This window comes from Megalops cyprinoides, chromosome 15 (assembly GCF_013368585.1).
Source record: "Megalops cyprinoides isolate fMegCyp1 chromosome 15, fMegCyp1.pri, whole genome shotgun sequence".
NCBI lineage: Eukaryota > Metazoa > Chordata > Actinopteri > Elopiformes > Megalopidae > Megalops > Megalops cyprinoides.
This window is the reverse complement of record NC_050597.1, coordinates 9,127,259-9,150,346: the sequence shown is the minus strand read 5'-3', so window position 1 is coordinate 9,150,346 and position 23,088 is coordinate 9,127,259. Positions and strand designations below refer to the sequence as shown.

Here is a 23,088-nt window from a genome sequence, read left to right as displayed (position 1 = left end):
TCACGTGGTGCCAGCACAGAGAGGTAATCCATTAGAGCTACCAATGGAACCTGTAAACATCAGGGAATAGCTATATTCTTAACATTAATTTCAAGAGTCTAGTGACACTGCATTTACGAAACGCGTGTTAAATGTTTCCCGTATTTTCCATGAATAAACGTTTATCATTATTATTTAATAAGAAATACCGGAATTGTCATAATAAAACATTCAATAATTAAAAATTACCTACAGTTTAGATGAAGGGACATATGTCAACACGTTCCAATGTTGCCTCCATGTGTAATGGTATGCATCGACTGAGCAATATACAATGTTACACAATACGAAAACTTTGATTCTTTGATTCAAAACAGCTATCGCGTTTCCGGAAAATACATGCAATTGTGATACCACCTTCTTGTCATGGACAAATCAGCATAACTAAAATAAGGAAACAAAACGAAGAGTTACGCGCAACCGTAGAGACCCGATGTTGAAGTCTCTGGGCTACATCAATTAAGTAGGAGGGTCTGTTTGTTGATAAGAAGGTTGGCAAAAGGATCGTGACGCAACGCAAGTCAAGTCAACTCGGTCTCCCTTCTCTCTCTCTCTCTCTCCCGGAGCATGTGAAACGCTCGGATATCGGAAAATATTCCATCAGCGCGCAGCCGGGAGAGCGAGCTGCTTACAACTCCGTGTCGTGCACTGCGGAGCGGCGCTTTAAGTGTCTGCTCCAACTCCGGCAGCGCTCCTTTCCGATACTGAGCCACCGAGAAGGGAAAGAATGCGGAAGAATACTCAGCACACCTTTTCGCCCACAGAACCGCAGATTTGCTGATAGCATCAGTTATCTGACTGTTTCATACTGGTCGTGGAAACTCGCGTGTGCATGGAAACCTTAGAGGCTATCCCCCTCTTTTACTTAGCGAAGGGTAGCTCTTCCTAATCTCGTATAAAAACCAAAACGAATGCGAGTGGTGGTACCATTTACGGCTGCTGGCGCTACTTCTACTACTATTGCTACTACTACTACTAGTTCTGAATCCTGTCCTTACCATCTGTCACTTCGGAGAAGGTATGACCCTCACTACTTTTAAATCATGTAATGCGTTTTTCTGTATTTCGTACACGGTACACGTTTATTTCAATGGATTTGACATAGTCACTGTCTGGAGCTCGTTTTGTACAATAGCAGCAGCTTCACCTCGTAGACCGTTCTGACTTGAATGGGTTATATTAAAGGTATAATTAGGATGGCAGATAGTTGCTCTATTTTGCAGTATACGAGCTGATGCAAAATACAGTGTAGGAAGTCTTTTTTCAGGGATGTCCCTTTGTTTGAAGCATGCTGTATACCTTACTTATTTGGCATTTTCTTTTTGTGGTGCCTTAGTTTGGCGTTTTTAGAGAATTAAACAGTGCTGGCATTGCCGTTGCATATGACTTTCCTTTCCTATGAATGTCCCATTGGAATACACCAGTGCACGCGGCGATTAACCTGTTTTACCTAAACGATCTGGCGGCCACATGGATAGCTGTATTTCACAAACAAATGGGGCTTTATGGTAGATCTCAGTGCAAATGCCGAACAAAGAAGTCTGGTTGAAGTGCTTTATTTTAGCCACTGCCTGAACGATATATTTTAGTCGTTTCGTTGAAGTTAACATCTGCATCTGAATTCGCTCCTCGTGTAGCATGAACGTATTGTCGTGGTAACGGTGGTGACAATCAAGCGTGCTTTACGAAAATCGTATTATTAGCTGCGAATACGGGTGCTCAAAGCACGCGAAAACTAAAGAAGCAGTTCGCATTGTATACCTGATTCCGTACTTTCTTTATTATTTCCTGAGGTAAAAGTAATCATCAAAATGTTATTTTCCCGCTGACGTGCTTCTGCATAGCAGCAGGGGAAGATTTGCACACTGAATATAACAGGCGATATAGCAGCGATTTCGTCAAAGTTTAGACTTTGCTGTATTAGTACATGAAGGCTATGTTTAATTTTATCGTAGTAGCATTTGCCATCCAGAGAATGAGTAGAAAACAAGACTCGAAGCAAGGAGGATGACCGTACCGTTGCTTTTTTAATGTGACTAACGGTAGTTCGTACTGCCAGTGGTTTTATAAACCTTAATGGAAAAGGCGTCGTGCAGTTGGCTACCTGCACCTCTTTTTGTCCGTACTGCCGGCAGTGGAATCAATTTTGCGAATTGTTTAGCAGGCTTTTTTTGTTAGATGATAGGTGCTTTTCCTCCGTGTGTTCGTTAAAGTGATTATTTATTATTTCATTTCTTTATCCAAGTCTGTTGATTTGTAAGCGTCCTTTGTGTTCGCTATAGTAATAAAAAAAGCTCCAGCGTGAAAGTGCTTTATAACGTTAGTTTACAATTAATTTATCAAACATTTTGCAATGAATGAACGTTTTATATGATTTAATTGGAATATTTGTTATTGTTATTATAACCAGTAGCATGTGAGTGTGAGGTGATTAATAATTTAGTCCTTTCTTCTCTTCCCGCCAAGAAATTGTGTGTATATGATTTAGATTTGCTTAGGTAACAAAATATTGTGTTCTTGTATTGTAGACAGATCTACAAGCTACATAACTGGTATGTTTTTAGTGGACGGATAATACGATTATGAGCTGGAATTGAAAAGTGTCTATTTTAAATTTACAGGCCTCCCCTCCTTTCTCTTTGCACAGATTTAGGAAGAGAGGAACATTAACATCCTTGCTGGCACCATGCGACAATCAGAGATTTCATCTTTTTTCTCCTTCGGTCTACAGCTCAGCATTGTGTTAGCGGTTTTGTTCTTCAGAATTCAACATGTAACTGCCGAGAGCCCAGCGCAGAGTGTAGAGCAAGATGGCTCTCCTGTCACAAATAGCAGCAAATCCTGCACCGGATCTTATCAGTGTTCAGAGGGGGTGATTCTGCCGATATGGCAGCCCCAAAATCCATCTTTTGGGGATAAAGTGGCGAGGGCTACCGTCTACTTCGTGGCCTTGGTTTACATGTTCCTTGGCGTTTCCATCATCGCAGACCGATTCATGGCGTCCATCGAGGTCATCACGTCACAGGAGAAGGAAATAACCATTAAAAAGGCTAACGGGGAGACCACCACCACCACGGTGCGAATATGGAACGAGACTGTGTCCAACTTAACCCTTATGGCCCTCGGCTCCTCCGCCCCTGAAATCCTGTTGTCTGTCATTGAAGTGTGCGGCCACAACTTTGACGCCGGAGCTCTGGGTCCGAGCACCATTGTTGGCAGCGCTGCTTTCAACATGTTTGTCATTATCGGCATTTGTGTCTACGTTGTGCCTGACGGAGAGCACAGGAAGGTGAAGCATTTGAGGGTGTTCTTTGTAACTGCCGCTTGGAGCATATTTGCGTACATCTGGCTTTACTTGATCTTGGCTGTCATTACCCCGGGGGTTGTCCAGGTTTGGGAGGGGCTGCTTACCCTGTTTTTTTTCCCCATATGTGTTGTGTTCGCGTGGGTGGCCGACCGCAGGCTTTTGTTCTACAAGTACGTGTACAAGCGCTACAGAGCCGGGAAGCAGCGGGGGATGATCATTGAAACCGAAGGCGACCGTCCTCTCCCCTCCAAGGTTGACATTGAGATGGACGGCAAGATGCTCAACTCCCACGCTGTGGACTTCCTGGATGGAACCCTGGGGCTGGATTTGGATGACAAAGACCTGGATGAAGAGGAAACCAGGAGGGACATGGCCAAAATCTTGAAGGAGCTGAAGCAGAAACACCCGGATAAGGAGGTGGAGCAGCTGATCGAGCTGGCTAACTACCAGGTCCTGAGCCAACAGCAGAAAAGCCGTGCCTTCTACCGCTGTCAGGCCACCAGGCTGATGACGGGGGCGGGGAACATACTGAAGAAGCACGCCGCTGACCAGGCCAGGAAGGCGGTTAGCATGCACGAGGTGCGTACGGACGTCGCCGAGAATGACCCCGTGTCAAAAATCTTCTTCGAACCTGGGTCGTATCAGTGCTTGGAGAACTGCGGCACAGTGGCAGTAAATGTCATCCGCCGCGGCGGAGACCTGAACAACACCGTGTCCGTGGAGTTCCGCACCGAAGACGGCACCGCCAACGCCGGGTCCGATTACGAGTTCACTGAAGGCGTGGTCATCTTCAAGCCCGGCGAGGCGCAGAAGGAGATCCGGGTGGGCATCATCGACGATGACATCTTCGAGGAGGACGAGAACTTCCTCATTCACCTCAGCAACGTGAAGGTGCTCTCAGAAGGCGGCGACGAGGAAAACCCGGAGGCCAATCACGTCGAGACCCTGGCTTGCTTGGGCCTGCCCTCGACTGCCACGGTGACCATCTTTGATGATGACCATGCTGGCATCTTCACCTTCGAAGAGCCGGTGACGCACGTGAGCGAGAGCGTTGGCACTATGGAAGTGAAGGTTCTGCGTACCTCAGGAGCCCGTGGGGTGGTTGTTGTCCCATATAAGACAATTGAAGGCACAGCCAGAGGAGGAGGAGAGGACTTTGAAGATTGCCATGGAGTGCTGGAGTTCCAGAATGATGAAATTTTGTAAGTACCGTCTAAGCATTTGCCATTCTTTTGATCATTTCTAAGCCATGCAATACGATTCCTTGACTGACAGTGCACTGTAAGCTTCGTTGGTTTAAAACTGCTTGTATTCCTTTCACAAAGCCTGAGCAGTGTTAAATGTGAAACCATCAAACTGCCATTGGAAAATGCTCACAGCGTTCAGCAGTTTACTGAAATCCAGCTGTTCAGTGTGCTGTCAGTTATCATGTTCAAAAATGCATGTCTGATGTTTTCTGATTGCTTGTTTACATGATATTGCCATGGTGAAATGGACCGGTGCTTAAGTACCATGAGGGCAAGTCGTCATCAACTTCCTCTGTTTCTCCACTCTTCTCTCTGCTTCCTGTCTCACTTATTTTTTGCTTCTTCTTTTGGGCTTTGCTTTTAAATGTAGTATTTCCGGTCACACCTTCATGGAAAAAGTCTGGCTTCATTTCATATCCTGTGAGGCTATTGGACACATTCTTTGATTAGTGATTGGACAGTCAGGTGAAATGAGGTTTAAACTGATTGGCTAGATTTGGTTCTCTTGTGATAACAGTTCAGAACTAGATTGGTAATGAGATCATATATAATATGTTTTGTACTCCTTCACACTTTTTTTCTCATGATAATGAGGGCACTTCATCTTTATATGAGGAATGTCATCATATAGTCAAACCAATGCAAATTATAGACGTAGGTGTTCTTGCAGCAGGATTCTGTAGTCTGTGCTTTTTTGTTGGGATAGGTAAAAATGCAGTTGTAACTATTTTTTAGGATGTAGTCTAATAGATTTGATGAATGAGTTTGTATCCTGGAAGACACCAGATGACTGTCATGCATCTTATTGGTACTTGACCCTCTTTGTATTGCTGTTTTATTTTAATGGTGATGCAAATATTTTATGATTTTCCAAGATATTAGATTAAAGGACTTGATCTAGATTGAACATGGCATATATTTATTGAACTGCAGCTGAGTGTCTAGCTAAATTTTAACTGTGTTGCATTTGAATGTGTGATAGAAAATCTGCCGATTTGCTTTAGGTGAGATCTCCAAGTCTCTCTCCTCCCATCTCTTTACATCACAGGGTTTAGCATTTCCAGCCGAAAAAGGGGGGGGTGGGGGGTGGTGTCTGTTTTGAACATGCTGTAAAAACGATGAGTAAAATGGATAAGATTTTAAAGCCCATGTTAAAGACTAAACTTTCCAGAGCTTATTGCATAGTTTCCATACTGCAACACTCACACTGCAGCTAAGCGCACTTTAATAACACTTGTCCGAATGAAATGATGGAGTGGCACTGCAGAGGTGGAGTCTGGTTTTAATGGATCCATTCTTGGATGTCTCGGGGAAAAGGGCTGCAGCTGTGTGCGTGTTCCCCGGACCGAACGGGGAACGAGGAAAACAGACATTGCCACGGTCAGCAGTCGCGGCAGCAGCTCTGTGCATTTTTATTTCTTAAAATGGTTTGGAGAGTGTAGCGTCGCATAACATCAAGATGATCTGACCGGTATGTTCTGAACCTGGGGCGCATGTGAAAAAATAATGCCTCTACCTCCCTCATTAAATGATGTGTTCTCCCCGAGTCCCTTAGATGTTTAGGTCCATGACGCTAAAGATCAAACAAATCCTGTGAATTTGCTTTTTTTGATAGACCACCTCACAACATGTGATTTTTTTCAATCAGTGGCTTCCAAATAAGTCACTGCCATGTGCTTTCCCGTACATAGTTGCAGCAACTGTGGGCATGTAATCATAACGTTTTGGAGGAAAAAGAGGAGCTAGATTACAGTGGTGGAGAGCACCCGCTTCCCTCGCTCGGATTCAGATGGAAAGCAGGCAGTGCTTCGGAGCCTTGGATTTGTAGTGAAGGAGAGAAAAAAAAACAGCAAAAGGCCCTTGAAAAGTACAAAAAGGAGATTACATTTTACTCTAGAAAAAAAAAAATTAGAAAGTGGATGTTATAAATCACAATGCCTGCAGCTACTTCTGCCCTAATTTAACGACAAGTTAACTCTGTCACCGGGTGCTACAGAAAGCTATATAGCTCTCCTGTAAAGAGCGGGGATTTTTTTTGATCCAAACTGTGGATTCCGCCCAAGAGTTGGTTGTGAATTTGAGAGCAGCTGAGCTGTCTTTCGAAACATCCTGCCGTAAAGTGTTTCCGATGGCTGCCTGTAACACTGAGGGAATGGACAAGGCAGGGGAAATGAAAGCTTAGCAATATGTGATTTTCTGCGTTTGCCAGAATAATTCAGCTGAACATGTATGTACTTGCCAGAAGGCAAATTGGGCAGACAGCTGCGGGTTTGACACAGGGCTTTTGATCAAGTGCCTGTTCAGTTCAAAGAAATTAAAACTTATGGTATGCTTTCGGATAAAAGCATGACATGCACTAGCTGATGCTTACTTAGAAATGAGTGTCTTATAGGTGTTGGTACGTGTCACTGAGTGTTGGCTGAGTGTAGATGAAACACTGAAATGATTTGGAGATCTCCAGAAATCCGCTGCGGTGTCAGTGGTTTGTTTTTGCTGTGTAGCAAAAACCACTTGTTTGCAAATGTCTTAAATAGACAGGGTGGCGTCATCTTTCATTTATGTTGCACGCGCTGAGTAGCTGGCCTTGTTTTCCACACCCCAAGCACTCGTATTATTACTTAATAAACTGCAAGAACGCATTTCCTTTTGCCAAATCTGAGATTTCCATAATTGTAGCAACGTAAAAAGATTGTGTAATCACATTAGTTTCCCCGAATGCACATGTTCATTGTGCTGTATGACTTTGCTCACGTTGCTAATCTACACAAATTGCCTTGTAAGACATTGTGTTTGTGGAAATGTCAGTGTTCTTGGAAGGTCTAATGGTGCAGATCTTGTAGACTCTCTCTTTCAGCTGAATACCTTAAACACATGGCTGTTGTGGACTAGTAATTCAGTCTGGACAGTTAAAAACAAGGGGAGCACGGTTTCTCGGCAGGGGTGGAAACCCCCCGGTGCCAAAATACTAAAAATAAATTATGGCACATGGTCTGTGCGTTCTTTTATTGTTTTAATCATTTCTGTTTGTTTGGGATTTAAAGCCAAGCCAAGACAAGCATGACACACTTATAGCTGAATTTAATTTAGCAGTACACATCTTGCACAGAAGACAAAACCTGTGGAAATTGCTTGCTTTGGTATTTTGATTGAGGTAACAACCTGCATACAATCCCCCTTTGCCCTTTATTATAGCAACATGAATTCCACATAGTAGGGATGTCCCCCATTCAATCCCTTTGTTATCACCCACAGCTTAATAATACCCAGTAACATCACACAGTGGGCAGAAACCCAAGCAACCCCTGAACAGAGCAGCACCCAGAGAGATGCTTATTAACAGCGATGTCTCAATTAGTGCGTTGGAGCGCAGTGCTCATCAGTGTGGTGTTTGGCGTTCAGCATCTATGAAGCGTTTGTCATCAGGAGTTAATGAGTTACACAGGGACCTTTCGTTGGCATGTTAGACACTCCTTCAAATAACGTGTAATGCGCAAGATGGAGTAACTGGCCCGTCGGCTAATGACATTCAGTGTGTGGTTTGTTACGGTTTCACTTTCTCACCTGCCTTTTGCTGTTGTGGTTCACAGCGGGTGTTTGAACCGAGGTAGAGGCACAAGATCAAGCCACACGGGTGCGAATTGCCGCTGTTTGTTCAACCAATGATCTGATATTAGTAATGAAATCTGGCAACATAAAGACAGTTTTGTTGCTAACATTTAACCACAACCTAAAACAAATTTTACAAAAACCCATTGAGTGGTATTTCAGAAGAATTTCATGCAAATACTTTGACATAATTATATTACATTAGATTAGATTCAACTTTACTGTCGTTGTGCAGAGTACATAATGTGTAAATCTGTAGCATTCTTAATTCAGTGACTGTAGAAGTTTACCTGCGCAAGGTGCAAACTGAAATGATAGCCCTCTACATCTCAAATTTAGCCTCAATTACTCGATAAGATAGATTACTTTTTCCTGTATCAATGACAATATCTTGTTATCTTTTGCTTGATGTAACAAGCATCCCAAATTGTTTTTGCACTCGACAGATGCTGTGCTTTTTTTTACTCTTTTTGTCAAACGTCTTTAAGGATCAAGTACAACCAATGTTGTATAAGTCTTTTCTTTATTGTGTAATAAGAGTCGCGGCGAAGTTTGAGATGAAACTTTTTATTCACCCCCTAATCCGCTTGGCAGTAGCTATAGCAACAGGTGGGCAAGGTTCCTGCCAAAAGCAGTGCTATTACCATGCGCTGTGTAACCAGAGAATGCATGCCCTTCGCTTCCCTAGAAACCCGAGTGCCGCGGAGTGGTGTCGCTCTCCTTTGCCCCTGGGCAATCGCCAGGGTGTCAGAGAGCAGAAGGTGGGGGCACGTCTCGTGGATTGCTGAGCTCACTCGATGCGTGTTCTTGGCCGCTGCCTGTGATGACATCATGGCCGGCACAGGCCCGCCTTACCACACGTGTCAGAGGCTGGGAGCGGGCTTGTAGATCAAGTGCCCTGCACCAGCTGCGAGGGTCCACTGTTCAGCATCGCACTGAACATCAGTGGGGGAATGTATGAGCTGGGGAAGAGGCTGACTGTTAGGGTGTTTAAATATTTGACCATGAGGTCACATGTGGGCTACTTGGCTCAGCATTCGAATCACAAACAAGAAAGGAAGACATATCTGAGATATGAGTCTCATGTGTTTAAAATAATCTTGTGTAAAATAGCATATTATTCAGTCATATTACTTACTTTCCTGCCTGCAAGAGTGAATGCACATTGCTTTATAGAGTCATCATTGATTGTAATAATACTATTATGATACAGTGTTCAAATTGTTTCCTGTTATTTGTAAAATACATCCTTCAGCACTTGAGCCCCACTCTAAGGGACTGAACCCTATTCTCTCAGAGTGTATTAGGGCCGTCTGGCATGTTACATGCTTCACTGGTGCACACCGTCAGGTCTGTGTTGGTTTCATGTGTTTATCACTTTTTATCTTAAAAACCGGTTCAGTGGCAGTGTGGCTACGGCACTTGCTCGGACTGTGGCGGGCTGGTGGGTCAATCCTCAGGGACTGTCAGAAAATCCAAATGCTGTCTGCTTGGCTTTCAGCATTCTAGAGACGGCCAAGGGTAATGACCCTTTAAACCACGGACATCCTTTACTTGTAAGCCATACTGTTTCTTGCCTCAGAAATCACAACCTCCAACCTTTATAAGCCATTGAGGCTGGGCCAAGATCTCCAGTGCTTTAAACTTTTTAGGTGCTTGCAGTTACATTTTGAATGGGTGGTGGATGGTGGTAGATTTATTATCACTTTCTATCGCCTATGTACTCAGATTGCAATAAAACACATAATGAAACAGTGATCAGATCACCTGTTCTATCGGGCTGTAATGGCTGAATATCAACATAATGTGTTTGCAATCTGCAAACAAACTGGTGATATTAGTCAGTGAATTCGTTTTGGCAGGCGTTTTGGTTTACTTAGTGAGTGTGCCATGTGACCTCATACTGCATGTGGTAGCCAGGGATAATTGCATGCAGCAGGTAGGCTATATGCAGTGGACATCAACCGTGGTGCAGCAACTATGGAACATGACCTTTTAATCACTGAGGATTTGGATAAAAGGGAAAAAAACTGAGGTGGACGCACAAGTCCAAACATCATGAAGTAATAACCATACGTTGCTTTTTTTCTTACACAGTTGGGAACTGTTTTTATTGTCGCTTCTCTTGTTTGCCACGTGATTTGAGGCAGCGCAGGTCAGTGCGGAGGATGACATGAACAGGGTCAGCTAAATGAAAAATTAAACAGAAACAGCTGTTTTCAACAAAAAAAGGGAAAAAAAAGGCATCACTCAGCAACAGATGTGATCGAATACAGCACAATGAAAGCTGGAGGTATGTAGGGCACTGCAAACTGGAGCGATGTTGGAAAAAAAAAAAGAGAAGTGGGACACAGGAGGGAAGGAGTGAGAGAGAGGGTAAGCAGAGAGAGATCGAGAGGTGTGAACCCTTAAAACGGAGCATTTGCTGCGGATCTCTCAGCAATATGTGCGTGGGTTTAGTTGCTTAGGAAAAGAAGCCGTTTCTGATGCTTTCTCTGAGTGTAGCGGATCAGCGCAAGTTTGAGTATTGGAGGCTTCTCCTTCACCTTCCCCTGGCCCTCGCCTAAGGTCTGAACGTCACCCTCAGTAAATGTCCTCCTGCAGTGTAGAGCTTTCTGACATGAGCATGATTAATGTGACTGTTGAAATACAACGACTTCTTTCCTCCCCTGTTTCTCACAGTGTTAAGTGCTTGTTCGCGTACTGCAATTCACTATGGCGTAACCACCTCTCATCGGGTGTCATTTTGCGGGATATGCTGTTTTGGCAGTTTCATGGGGGCAGTTTCAGCAAGCCTGCTGACTTTTCTGTAACTTCTGCTCCCGGCCTGCGTGGCTTGAAACTTTTTTTTTTAGAGGCTTAATGCTGCTTGCTGGAGTTGCTCTGAAGTGAACCCGTAAGTGTGGTTTTACCTCAGCCTCAGCGCGCTGTGCTGTGCGGTAAGCCTGAAATCTCTCAGCGCAGTGAAATAAGTGGCGATGAGGCCCACAGAGCGGAGGTGACCGCAGAACGCTTCCTCTCTCTGCCACAAACACAGGTGGCAGAGATTTGACTGTGTCAACCGGCATCAGCTGAGCTTCGGGGACGGGCCACAAAGATACAGCTCTGCAGAGCCAAAAATAATCCGAACCTGCAAAGTGTGTACACCTGCAGTTTCTTTTTTTCCCATAGCTTCAAAAAGGCAAAGTCAGCGAGACCGTCCGGCCTGTGCCGGTTTTCAGTTTGTGGTGCTTTGCAGGCCTCCACCACATGGTGTTGCTAAATAAAATAAAGATGAAAAGGCACAAGTAACAATACATTATTATAATTAATAATAGACTGTACCATGGAAATAAATAGCGTCTGTTTGTATGAGATGATGTTGTCCCATATGCATGGTCTTGTCTTCTGCAGACCAAGGTTTACTTTCCTTTTTTATCCACAGAGAATGGTTGTATAATTTGTTTTGTGTTGTTTATTTCCTTGCGAATGACCCAGCATTACTTCCCAATGTAATCACTAAACTCACATGTGCAGCACGTTTTTACTTGTGCCCTAAATTGGTGTGATGGTTACGACAGGAATTGGCAGTTGTACACACTGTATTGCACTGCACTTTCCACGTAATGGTCATTATATTTATTTGGTTTGGAGGAAGAAATCCATTTCTTTAGCCTTGAATAATCCATTTTAACCAACTCGAGAGTTGGTCTCCGAATGGCCATTAAATTAAGAAAAATCCATTTTCTGGAAGTAGGGATATTTGACTCAAATTAGATCTGAATGGATGAGTCTACCAACAGGCCATTCAGCAGCAATTAAGGAGAAATGCGGTTTACAGATGGGTGAATGGTATGGATAAATAAATGCACTGATGCCATCAACCAGAGTCTGTGGGTCTTTCAGCTGAAATGCTGTAGGCCAACCCATTACCCTTTTACTGTTACTATGGTGGGTTTTATAGGCACTCTTGTTTTCAGATAAAGGCACATAGTGATATATAACACCAACACTGTTTCTCGAAGACTGGGAGTCATCCAACTTTGTGGCAGAGTTAACTTTTTTTTCAAGGTTGTAAGAGAATCTTTATTCACAATGTTACTTTTAAACTCTCTCTGCATAGATAATTAGAATATATAAATTTTTATGTGTGCTTGTGTGCTAATTGTTATAATCATTTTTTAATGTGTTTTTTCAAATATGGAGTCGTATGAGTGTCAAATTCTGCAACATTGGAACAGTGATTAATGTCCAGACTGACTGTTGGAAAGTATATACACTATGTGTTTGAGAACTTGTACTAATATCAATCAGCAATGTACATGCAAGCATGCATCTCATGTGGAGTATACTTTTTCAAGTACGGTAAATGACATTCATGGAAATATGATATTCACTTTCCTCAGACAGGGTGTACTGAACAATCATGCAGGGCTTGCTTTACCATACAGACATTGGTTTCTTTTTGAAGGCATAAAAATTATGTGAAAATATGTGAAACCGGTTGCTGTGTGGGTCCAGCGTTGAAGTAATAGCACTGGAATGCATGCAACGTCCAACATTACTTCCCATCTGATTAGGTGTTCAGATGATGCAACCTCTGGCATTTGATGAAGCTGAAAAGAGGGAATTTGAAGTCAAATATGTTTGAAGCCTTGCTCCAGAGAACTGCGCCTATCCACATTAGATACCAAACGAAACAGTTGATGAATGCCAGCTGGAAGATTAGTATTATGCAGCAAATGAATAGTAGGCATGTAGGGGTGAGAGAGAGTTCTTACCCTTCTTACTGTTGGTAGTTCTTACTGTATCGTACTAGGATCATTTCTGTGTCATTCTTTCATATCTTCCTTCCAGCTATTATTTTCAAGCACTTTGACTGGTTCAAGTGTTTAGCATTAACTAATTACACAAATTATTGTGTGTTATGTGGGGAACGGTATAATTTGGTTGAGTGAGAGTATTAGTGCAGTTCGGTTTGCAATCGCTGCTTATTTAAAAAAAAAACAGTGGCTGGAGGTGAAACCACTCACCCCTCGCACTAGAGATGAAGCAGTATGAAAATTTAATATCACGATTATAGTGACCAAAATTATCACGGTTATCAGTATTATCGCAGTATTGTTAAAATGTGCTGAAAATGTTCAGAAAGTACTGATACACAAACTGAAACAATTTCACAAGTTTTATATTGAAAACCACAAATAAAATTAGCAGCACTATGCACTTTTGTTTAAAATATTTTGCATAAACATTGAAATAATAACATAGCCAATACCTTATGTAAACATATGAAAACCATATCAAATGTGCATTTGAGTATATGAAATGACCCCATGCAAAATTTACATTTACAAATACAAATGAGTCTTAAGAAGACAGTGATAGTAATTGCAATGAGCCCAACAATTGACATAAATACAGAGGAGTATAGTGTTTCTCCTGTTGGAACACTTTTACAACCAATTCGATGACTATCGAATTATTATTATTGTTATTATTATTATTAGGCCTATTACTGTTATTGTTGCTAAATACCCACATCAGAAGAGGGCGATAGGCTAGCCTACAACTGTTCTGTCCGTTGAAATGAATTAACGTACAATAGTCTACTAGGTCTTTTATAGATGACATTACTTTCTCAGGCTGCAAAAACACTCTAAAATGAAGTGCAGATAGCGTGTTTTTAAATGCAAAAGTTAAGCTACCTGGTCCAACATTCTCATGCATGGCTCCAGTTGCTTAAATGAGCTTGTAAAGAAGACATGAATTTCTGATGTGTTATTCATCGCAAATCAAGCGCAAAGGGAAGAGTCAAGTCTGCTTGTGCATATTGTTAAAAGTCTTCCTATAATATAGGCTAATTTGTAGGGTCATTTCAGAAAATCATGATAACGCTGAATGTCTCTGGGAGACTGCTGCTAACTTTGGTTGATGCTGGACCAGTATTTAACGTGAGTTTTTCAAAGCGCGGTAAGCAACCACGGTTTTAACGATAATTAAAATTTGAAACGGTAACACTAACCGTGGGGAATTTTACCATGGTTTACCATGAAACCGGTAACCGTTTCATCCCTACCTCGCTCACAAAGATACACATAAGCTTGGCGGGGGAGGAGGTCTTCTGGGGAGGTGTGTGTCTGTGGTGGTAGTGTTTATGGGTTAATTTGTTGTGATTATAATTATGTTTTATGTATGTTTTACTGATATTTTGTCATTACAAGATGATGTCATCATGTTGGAAGTGGTCGACAGTTAAGAGACTAACTGGTGCTGCTTTTGAAACTTGCTTGTGTAAGAGCACCTGCTTAGTGACATAATCATGATGAAAATAATAACATCCTGTGTTTATCCTGTATCCCCTCATTCCTCTGGCATGCTTGCCCGTTAAAAAATAAATGTTATGAAACAGGGGGATGTTTTCTTATATGTAAATGTGCAAAATATGAAATACTTCTCATGTAATTGCTTTTGTTTGTTTTTGCATGCATTTACATTACTTCGTCATAAGCCTCAGAATTGGGACCAGAGATGTATCGGGTGCTGGCCAGTGTGCCAGTGCTGAAACTGGAGTGGTGGCTTAAACTGTGTATTCAAGTGACAGCAGGACACTGATTTAATAAGCCATTACTGTCTCCTATGGGAGCAGCACCAGCTGTTCAAATGCCTTGAGACGTTTGCTGCAGCTGAGCATGCCTGAGAGTGTTTGTGTGCTTGGAGGGTGATGGCAAATAATTACGAGCTACCTAAAATGACCTCGATATTAAGAGGGCTCGACTGTTACCCCTCGAGCTGCGTGTCCCAGAAGTCTTTGCGGGCTAGCTTTGTGGGTCACACCTCAGATGAAGGGCGCCTTGTTTTATTATCAGAAGAACTAGCATGGATCATCTGTACTTGTGCGTGGTTGTGTTATATAACATTTTACTACATGTTTCTCATTAGGGGGATCTGGTGCATTATGGCCAAAATCCCACTGCTTTCATACGCTGTCATGCTGTAAAGATTTTCCTATCTGTACATTTTGCAGGGAATGTAGGGTGAGCTCTTTTAGAGTGTTTCTACCCTGTGTGCTCATAATTAAAATTGGGTGCATTTTTCATGAGGCAAAAAGGGTATGTTTTGCTAAATGCTGCCGTGAACGTCAGTTTTCTCTGTACACAGAAAGATGTCCTGAGGTTAAGCTTTTCAAGTGCATTATGGATATGCACAAGATGTCTGATAAGTGCAGCATGACATCTCAGAAAAACAAGGTAAGCGCTCAAGTTTGAGTTCAATGCTTGAGCGTAACGGCAACATGAAAGAAGGCTGAGGTCACAGGAAGATGCCATCTTGATATAGGTTAAAAAAATCTGTTCACCGTACTTCGGGGCACTTGTGGAGGTTCTTGTAATTACCGCGTGAGAATGCTTTGGATTTTGCAAGGTCGTTTGAACAGAATGTTTGGAAGATGCAAGAAAGGGACATCTGTGTAGCTTTCATACGCATGATGTAAAAACCAAGAAAAAAAACACACACACACACACACACACACAGCCAATGAGAGGCTCGAGCAGTTACACAGTAGCGTTGAAAGCTTTCGATGGAATTCTAGTCTTAGTTTCATCCTTTCTTCAGCTCCCCAGTGACTAACGATGACGCATCAGTTTATTCACGGATTTATTTATTCAGCTATGACTCAGCACAATCTGTTCCTGGAATGTAAAAGGAAGAAAATTTGAAAACAGTTGCAATGCTGTTTTTTTTTCTTATCATTTTTCGATGGGTTTGAGCCATGTAATTTTAATGTGTGCGCTCTCTGTCACAGTTTTCTGTCTTATTCTTTCCGAAATACCCATCTGCAAAATGCAGCTTGGACAGCTTCGGAGGTGAAATGCTGGTTAACGTGATTGTGATTTGCTGAAAGAAAAAAAAAATCGTTTTTCTGTTTGATAATGAAGTCACCTGGAAAAGCCATGAGTTTTGCAAATGGGACCATCATCATCTTAAATAACATTGGTGGGAGAGCATTAGAATTCCAGAATCTTTAAAAACTTAAAAAAAAGAAGCTTCTTAATCTGTTGAATAGGACACAGTGGCCTGAAAAGTGTCAGCTCTGCTGTTAAGTTTGGAAATATAAAACTCCTTTAGCATAACATGGGATCCGGATGTGTACATCCAGGGGGTGACAAGTGATCAACATTAGGACTTCATCTAGCCTTCAGGTCATGATGGCCATTACAGACACACCGTGCTTGTGCAATAAAGTAATCCTCCTGAGACGTCTGTTGCGGTAATAGCCTGGTGTGAATTTTGCAATAGCACAAATATGGTGCGGTGAGTGATGTGTTATTGAGGCAGGAAATCCAAGCGTCACAGGCTAGTTATTTCTGAGGAGAGTATTCAAATGAGGATGCGGGGTTTGACTTGATGATACTTGATTTTCCTTATAATCCTTATAAGTCATCCACTACTGTGAAACATGGAATATACAGCTATTATTTCCTGTGTTTGCGAAGACATGCAGTGTTAATTTCACAGGAACAATAGGTTACAGGCGGGTAGAGTTTTCATAATAAGGTAAACTGCTGCCATGTCTCTTTTCACTGACCTCAGATCTGTCATCTGACCCCAAAACAGCCTGGCACTTTCCATACACACATGCCTATATGGTGCCACTGTAAATTTTGCAGAGGTTACATTTAGCTTAGCTACACCTTATTAGTAGTGCAAACAGTGTGGATTTGTGCCAGTTTTTAATAAGTCTTGTTATGCAAAGGTTAAAATAACTCCTAGAGGCGCAGTAAAGATTTGTTTCATGTTACTGTGAATATTATATGGTCCACCAAATCACAATATCAGCTATTTTTTTTAAATGGGTGTTCTCTCTGGTATAATAAAATGCAAGTTGAAGGAAGGGACCATACATACATGATTGGTTATTGACCATTTAATAAACAAGGGATCTTTTACAACAGTCTGTGCTATGACATATTCATCTCAATGCCTACCTGAAAGCACCCTTAACTGCAGTGGTTGTTGTTATTATTGTGTATTGCTTTCTATGTTTCATGGCAGAAGGGTAAATGGTGTTACAGCACATATTTAAAATAAGGAGGGGGATTCAGTCGTTCGGTTTGATGAAAAGCTAGACCCAGTACAGCTCCAACAGCATTCAGGTCTTTCTGCACCAGTAAGTCTGTAGTGCCTGTTCTTGCTCCATTCAGATTGTATGTAGTAAAGTGGAACATTTAAGCTTTAAGAGGATTTTAGATGGGATGTAGGAAATTTATGAAATCACTGACAGTTAAAAGGTCTGACTTAATCGCTTTGTGGAAGATGTTGGGAATTTTCTGAGGACAACAGTCCCCCAATACAGATTAAAGATGGTCTGTATGGCTTTTGGATGTTTGCTGAATATTGTTAATAATTAATCTTAATGAATTTAGCTTCATGAATATGTGCTGTCAGGAAAAAAAATATTCTTACATGTGTACTCCCATTAATTTATTATGATTATTTTTTCATTTTGTTGACGTCAGTGTTGACATCAGTGGTAGTTTGTTGGATAGATGACTGCTTACATGCTAAATATAACCCAAAAAACATGAAAACTTAATGAAAACACAAGATAGTTACCTACTGTAAGTAATCTAAGAAACCTACTGCAGCGGCACTGTAATATTAACCTGCAAAAGTAGGAAGGGATGGGCTGTATTCTTCATTTTTGATTCTGTTTGCATGTGATTTTTAAGGATTTCTCTACTAGTAGGCATGTTTAATAAAGGAATTTGGCTAATCGTGCAAAGCTGAGTATCTAGCACCAAGCTGAACAGCGCAGTTGACTGTTTCAAACAAATAAGTCATTTTGATGCATTTCTAGGCAGATATTTGGCACTTCAGTTGGCTAAGCAGTTGGCATTGGCTTTCTTTTTTGTGTTCTTTTTATATGATGGATATTTTATATGATATGTGATAGTAAGTTAATAGTACATACCCTGTATTTCTTTGCCTGTGCTCACATTCCTATTCTTCTAATTCAGGGTTCCATCAAACAATGACAAAAATAGCTGAAAATGGAGCCTTCCCCTGCTCCAATTATAATGTTGCACAACTTTTTACCGTACATCAGAAGTCTTTCATACTGCATGTACTATACAGTACATGACAGTAGGTTTGACACCAAAACCACCAGTGACAATTTTGATCACATTAGGAATGAATCAGGATTACACGAGGCAGTAGTATCGGGTGACATGTCCGGAGCTTCGGAGACCGCTCCGCTGATTATGATTGTAATCAAAATGGATGTACTGGATTATAAGTACATGATTTGAACGTTCGTCTGGTGATTTCTGTCTTGAGGGGCTGGCACCATATGTGCAGAGCTAGGCGGTAAAACTCAATTATAAGGGAGGTCACATCATACTTTAGGATCAGAGCGAGGGCTTTATATCACATTAATGGGGGTGGAACCGGGCAGCAGTGGTTCATAGTTAGGAAGCAGTGCCATTCAGTGCCATTGCTGCCCGTCAGTGCAGGACTCAAATGTAGTCCGCTCTGACTCCTGGTACCCCTACTGGGTGCATATTAAATGCACCCCCCCCCACCAGTCTGTAGACTGTGTTTTTTTCCATGAGGAGTAAGCCAGTTTGCATTTGCCTTTGCTGAAATGCTTTTCCCAGTGTGTGCAGCTGCACTCTGGGTATAAAGGGGGCAGACAACAAAGGAGGAAAAAAGGTCAACACCAAAATCAGTTTTCCATTGTCTCTCACTGGGTTTACAGAAAATGCACAATTCAAGGTAATATTATGCATGTTAGAAATGCCACAAATGCTTAATGCAGATGGCTGTAGAGGGAGGCTAAATGAATCTTAGTCCAATTTCCATGTTATAATCAGACTTCAGCAATAAACATTTAAACACAGTAGCCACATTATTGTGTTGTGATTGTCTCATTATAAGTCTATCTAGAAGTCAGACTATCAAAGACACCAGTTTGAATGGCCTTCCATTTATTGAATGATATGCCCTAATGTTTGACCGTAAAATTGTCTAAGGGAGAATGGTGTTCAATGCAGGGCAGACTGCTGTCATTGAATCTACAGAACACCATTTGCAATCACATGGACTGAAAATGGCTGGTTTCCACCCTCTCCACTATTACACCATTAGCTTAGCTACAGGGGACAGTTCTGCCTGTGGGTAAACACTGGCACAAACCAGATTTCAACTTGCAAAGTGACACAGAGGGAGAGTGCCCGCTGAAGTCTGAGTGAGGGCGGCGCTTGTTGTGTTTCCTTCATGTTGGCTAGTTTGTTACTGTATCGTGACACAAGAGTTTTTTGGATATACAGGCAGAGGACTCTAACACTACTGTCTGGCTTGTGTGTTTAAGGGCCTTTTCTGCCATGCAAGAAAGTTAAGCAGAAATACATGTCCTATCTGAGAGCCCAGTGCCAAATGGCCCCTTGAATATATTCCCTGGAAGACAGCTGCATCATTGTGTTTGTTTCTTTAATTAAATGTCCAGAGAGTTTCAATGGAAGGGAGAATCATTGCATTATTCATTGGTTTTAGCACTCAGCATCCCCCCATGGTGTCAAGGGAAGGTTTTTTCAGACGGCTGTGATATACGACAGGCCAAAGCAGACGGGACCGGGGGTATCTTTGAGATCCATTAAATGGATCAAATAGAACTGGCTTTCAGCTGAGGGAGGGGGGTGGGAGTGGGGGGTGGGGGGTCTTCTTTCTGGGATGTGTAATCAAATTCCCAGTGGACTATTTCCATTACCTTGGACTGAGTGGAACAGGAGTCATTGGGTCACTTTTTTGTGTGGGCCTGGAGAGAGGGGGGTGTATTATTTTACACGTATTGATCAGGGGGTTCTTCAAGTATAGCCATGTCCAAGGGGGAAATATGAGAAGAGACAGACTAAGACCGTCTCTTGCCAGTGTCCTTTACTATAGATGTGAAAGGCTTATGTTTCAATCATACACCTAAAAAAAAAAATTTTTTCATTGTAGTTTGTCAGCATTTTGTCCTTCCTGTATAAGTTGCAAACCTTCATCCACTCTCATCACAACCAACAATGACATGGAGTTTCTTATACAGTGAGGGTTAGCTTTCAGAGTCTTTCGAGATATGAGGTGCTTGCTTTTTGATTAGTAAATAAAGATTTGGATGATGTTAAAAAGAAGCCTATGTAGTGTCTACCCAGGCTTATTTATCTGCTATTGGATAGGAAGGTAGGGAATTGCTGGTGTGATTGGGTGTGTGAACATGTAAACAAACCATGCAAGATTCTAACCGTCTCTGAATTCCATTTACAAATACAACATGATAACATATGGTACAGCATGGTACCTTTAGTTGCAGGCTGGGGTGCATCAAATAATGAAAGACTAATGTGTGCATTCCTACTTTCCTTTCAGGAAGGTTGTTGCCTGGATTATTTCCCATGATCTATGCAGGAATTGTGGGTTTTCAAAAAATGTACCCTTCTGCTGGAAGACTGAAAACTGACATGTTTCATGAAATATGTAAAGCATTTGAAAATCACAAAGGTCTTTGACATGTTTTACATGCAGCCCTTAAGGGGTTTATTATTTTAATTAGGTGTTTCTTCAGAATGAGATTTTTCATGACTTGGTACTTTACTATATAACCCCATAACTTCACTTCCCCCTTGAATGGCGGTGGGCAGGCAGCCCCGTGTGAGTTGTTTGGAATGGCAGTGTGAGACCAGCTCCTTGTACACCTGGCCCGTGAGCCACTTTCTTACTTCCTGTGAAAGGGCCGAGAGCTGAAAGACAGTATTCAGCCCTTTGGGCTCACCCACATGCCTGCTGCACCCAGAGGGAAAATCTGTCATATGCCCGGTCTGGCCCACACTTAACCGCTTTTTCTGTTTGGCTTTCTCTTCTAATGAGCGTCTTGCAGGTAAGTGCGCCCATCTCCCCCTAGAGATTATGACGCTATTTGCCGCGGTCCCTCAACGTTTTCTCTCCCATTAAAATGCAATATCTTGGCAACGCCGAGACAATGTGGGGCAGGGCAGTCTTAAACAGTGAAAGAGCGGGCTTGTGCCAGGGTCCTGACCCTTTATTAAAGGCCGATTTCCTACAGCACAGCCCCAAAGCGAGAGGAACCAGCCACACTGAGACTCTGTTTACCGTTACCCGGCTGCTCTTGGCAGAGGCGTCTTTCCGTCGCTAATGTGTGTGCTGAGTGTTTGGAAAGCCCCAACCCTCAGAGCTCGCCTAACTTTAGGAGCACGGATCGAGCCGGGTAAATGGTTCTCCCTCGGCGCGCATTCGTGAAAATCTTTTAAGTAACAGCTTTTAATGATGGCAATGATAAAATCAAATTGGTTTGGTGTTTTCACAAGCCAGAAGTTATATGATGTTTACTCTAGACGCATTTTCTTAGCTCCCCAACTGAAACTGGCCTACTTTACGCCCTTGCTTGTTCTGCGTTTTCGTGGCCTCACTTTGCAAGGTCAGTGTGGCGAAACTCAGCCAAGCACCTCATGACAATGTAAGTGATTGCCCCGCACGTGTGAAACCTAACAGAAGAGGCGCTATGAGGAAATGAAGCCTTATACAAGCTGTGTGTTTTCCAGGGAAAAATGGTGAATAAATCGAGCAATTGTACATACCGTGTACCATGGGATCCTCCCAGCATGTAAACTGGGCATTTAGGCCTTTTGCACTCACTGCTCACATGGCCCTGATCTTTGAGCAGCACCAGCCCATAGTGGACAGACCTCTCTTTATAAACTCAACTATTTTGACTGAGTTGGTTAAAGCATTTGTTCCTGGTGTAGGCTGAACCCTCTGGCCCAGGTTTGAGCCTAGCCGTTTCATCTGCCAGCTATGGTGGGGAGCCCACATTGGTGGAAAAATCTGCTTCATTAGAGGTAGAGGTGGGCGTGTCGGCCAGGTTCTCCTCGCTTCTTGGCACCTTGAGGCTTGTATGGGTGCCTTGGAGTTGCTCAGATGGTGTCAGGGAGATGGCCCCCATTCGGCCCTTTGCTTCCTGCTAGGCTGCGTGACAGATAGTCACGGTTGGTGTGCATGTGTGCTGGAGGATCGCACTTGCCCTTCGTTCCTGCAGGAGTGCAGGGGTTGTCATGGTGAGACGAGCCTAATATCCAATTAGCGATTACAGACAGTTACAGAAAGATAAAGAGGGGAAAAAACTCATCTAAATTCAAATGATCAAGCCTTGTAAAACAGGGCCTGAACAGATCCACAGGGTTGTACATCTGAATCTTACTTCTTCAAGGTTAACAAAGTGAATTTGCCACTTTAATCCCATACTCTGCTAAGGGACTGTCTGCCGCAAAGGACCTTATCCACCTATATGAAACAAACGATCAAATCACCACGTAAAGCAAGGCGTTATGGTCCCTGCCTTGTAGGTAAGGACCTTAAAGCAGGGAAGAGAAATAGGTTATTAATGAAGACCGTGAAAATGGCACAGCCCACTTCGCCATCAGAAGATGTTCTGAGGGAACAATGCACAGGAGTTGATTAGCCAAGTCATTAGTCCCGCATTAATGGGGGCAATGTTGTGAATCCCACCGGAGAGTGTTCTGCTTTATTTCCCTGTACAACAAAACCTATTTTCGGTGCCCTGGTTTACTTCCTTATTTTTAGCGGTGTGTCACAAAAGCTCCTGGAGCGGACGGCCTTTCTCTTCCTCTCTGTCTCAAGGACCCTGCCGTAGCGCGTGAAGGAAGAGCAGCGACAGCTCTGAGCTGAGAGCGCGAGTGTTTGTGGTGGATCTCCACCGCGCGAGACTGGAGAGGGCTTCTCTGCCCGCCCTCTGGGTCCTGAGAGATAGCAGCCGGAGCGTAGAGGCACGATAAGCACCAGATTGCTTCCTGACGGCCACACATTTATTAGGTCTCCTCAGTGAAAGCAATC

The 23,088-nt window shown here is 42.7% G+C and overlaps 1 protein-coding gene across 3 annotated transcripts in view; it reads left to right on the top strand.

The window, feature by feature from the left end:
• Positions 1-570: 570 nt before the first annotated feature.
• The window catches only part of LOC118789697 (sodium/calcium exchanger 1-like), a 142,495-nt gene continuing 119,977 nt past the window's right edge, over positions 571-23,088 (top strand). For 2 of the 3 annotated variants that reach the window (XM_036546222.1, XM_036546220.1), the window contains exons 1-2: positions 571-1,057; positions 2,687-4,548. In XM_036546222.1, coding sequence (XP_036402115.1) covers positions 2,726-4,548 — 1,823 coding nt within the window. In that variant the 5' untranslated portion in view covers positions 571-1,057; positions 2,687-2,725. Of the gene's footprint in view, positions 1,058-2,660; positions 4,549-23,088 lie in introns of all 3 variants that reach the window. The other variant, XM_036546221.1, reaches the window with a different exon arrangement.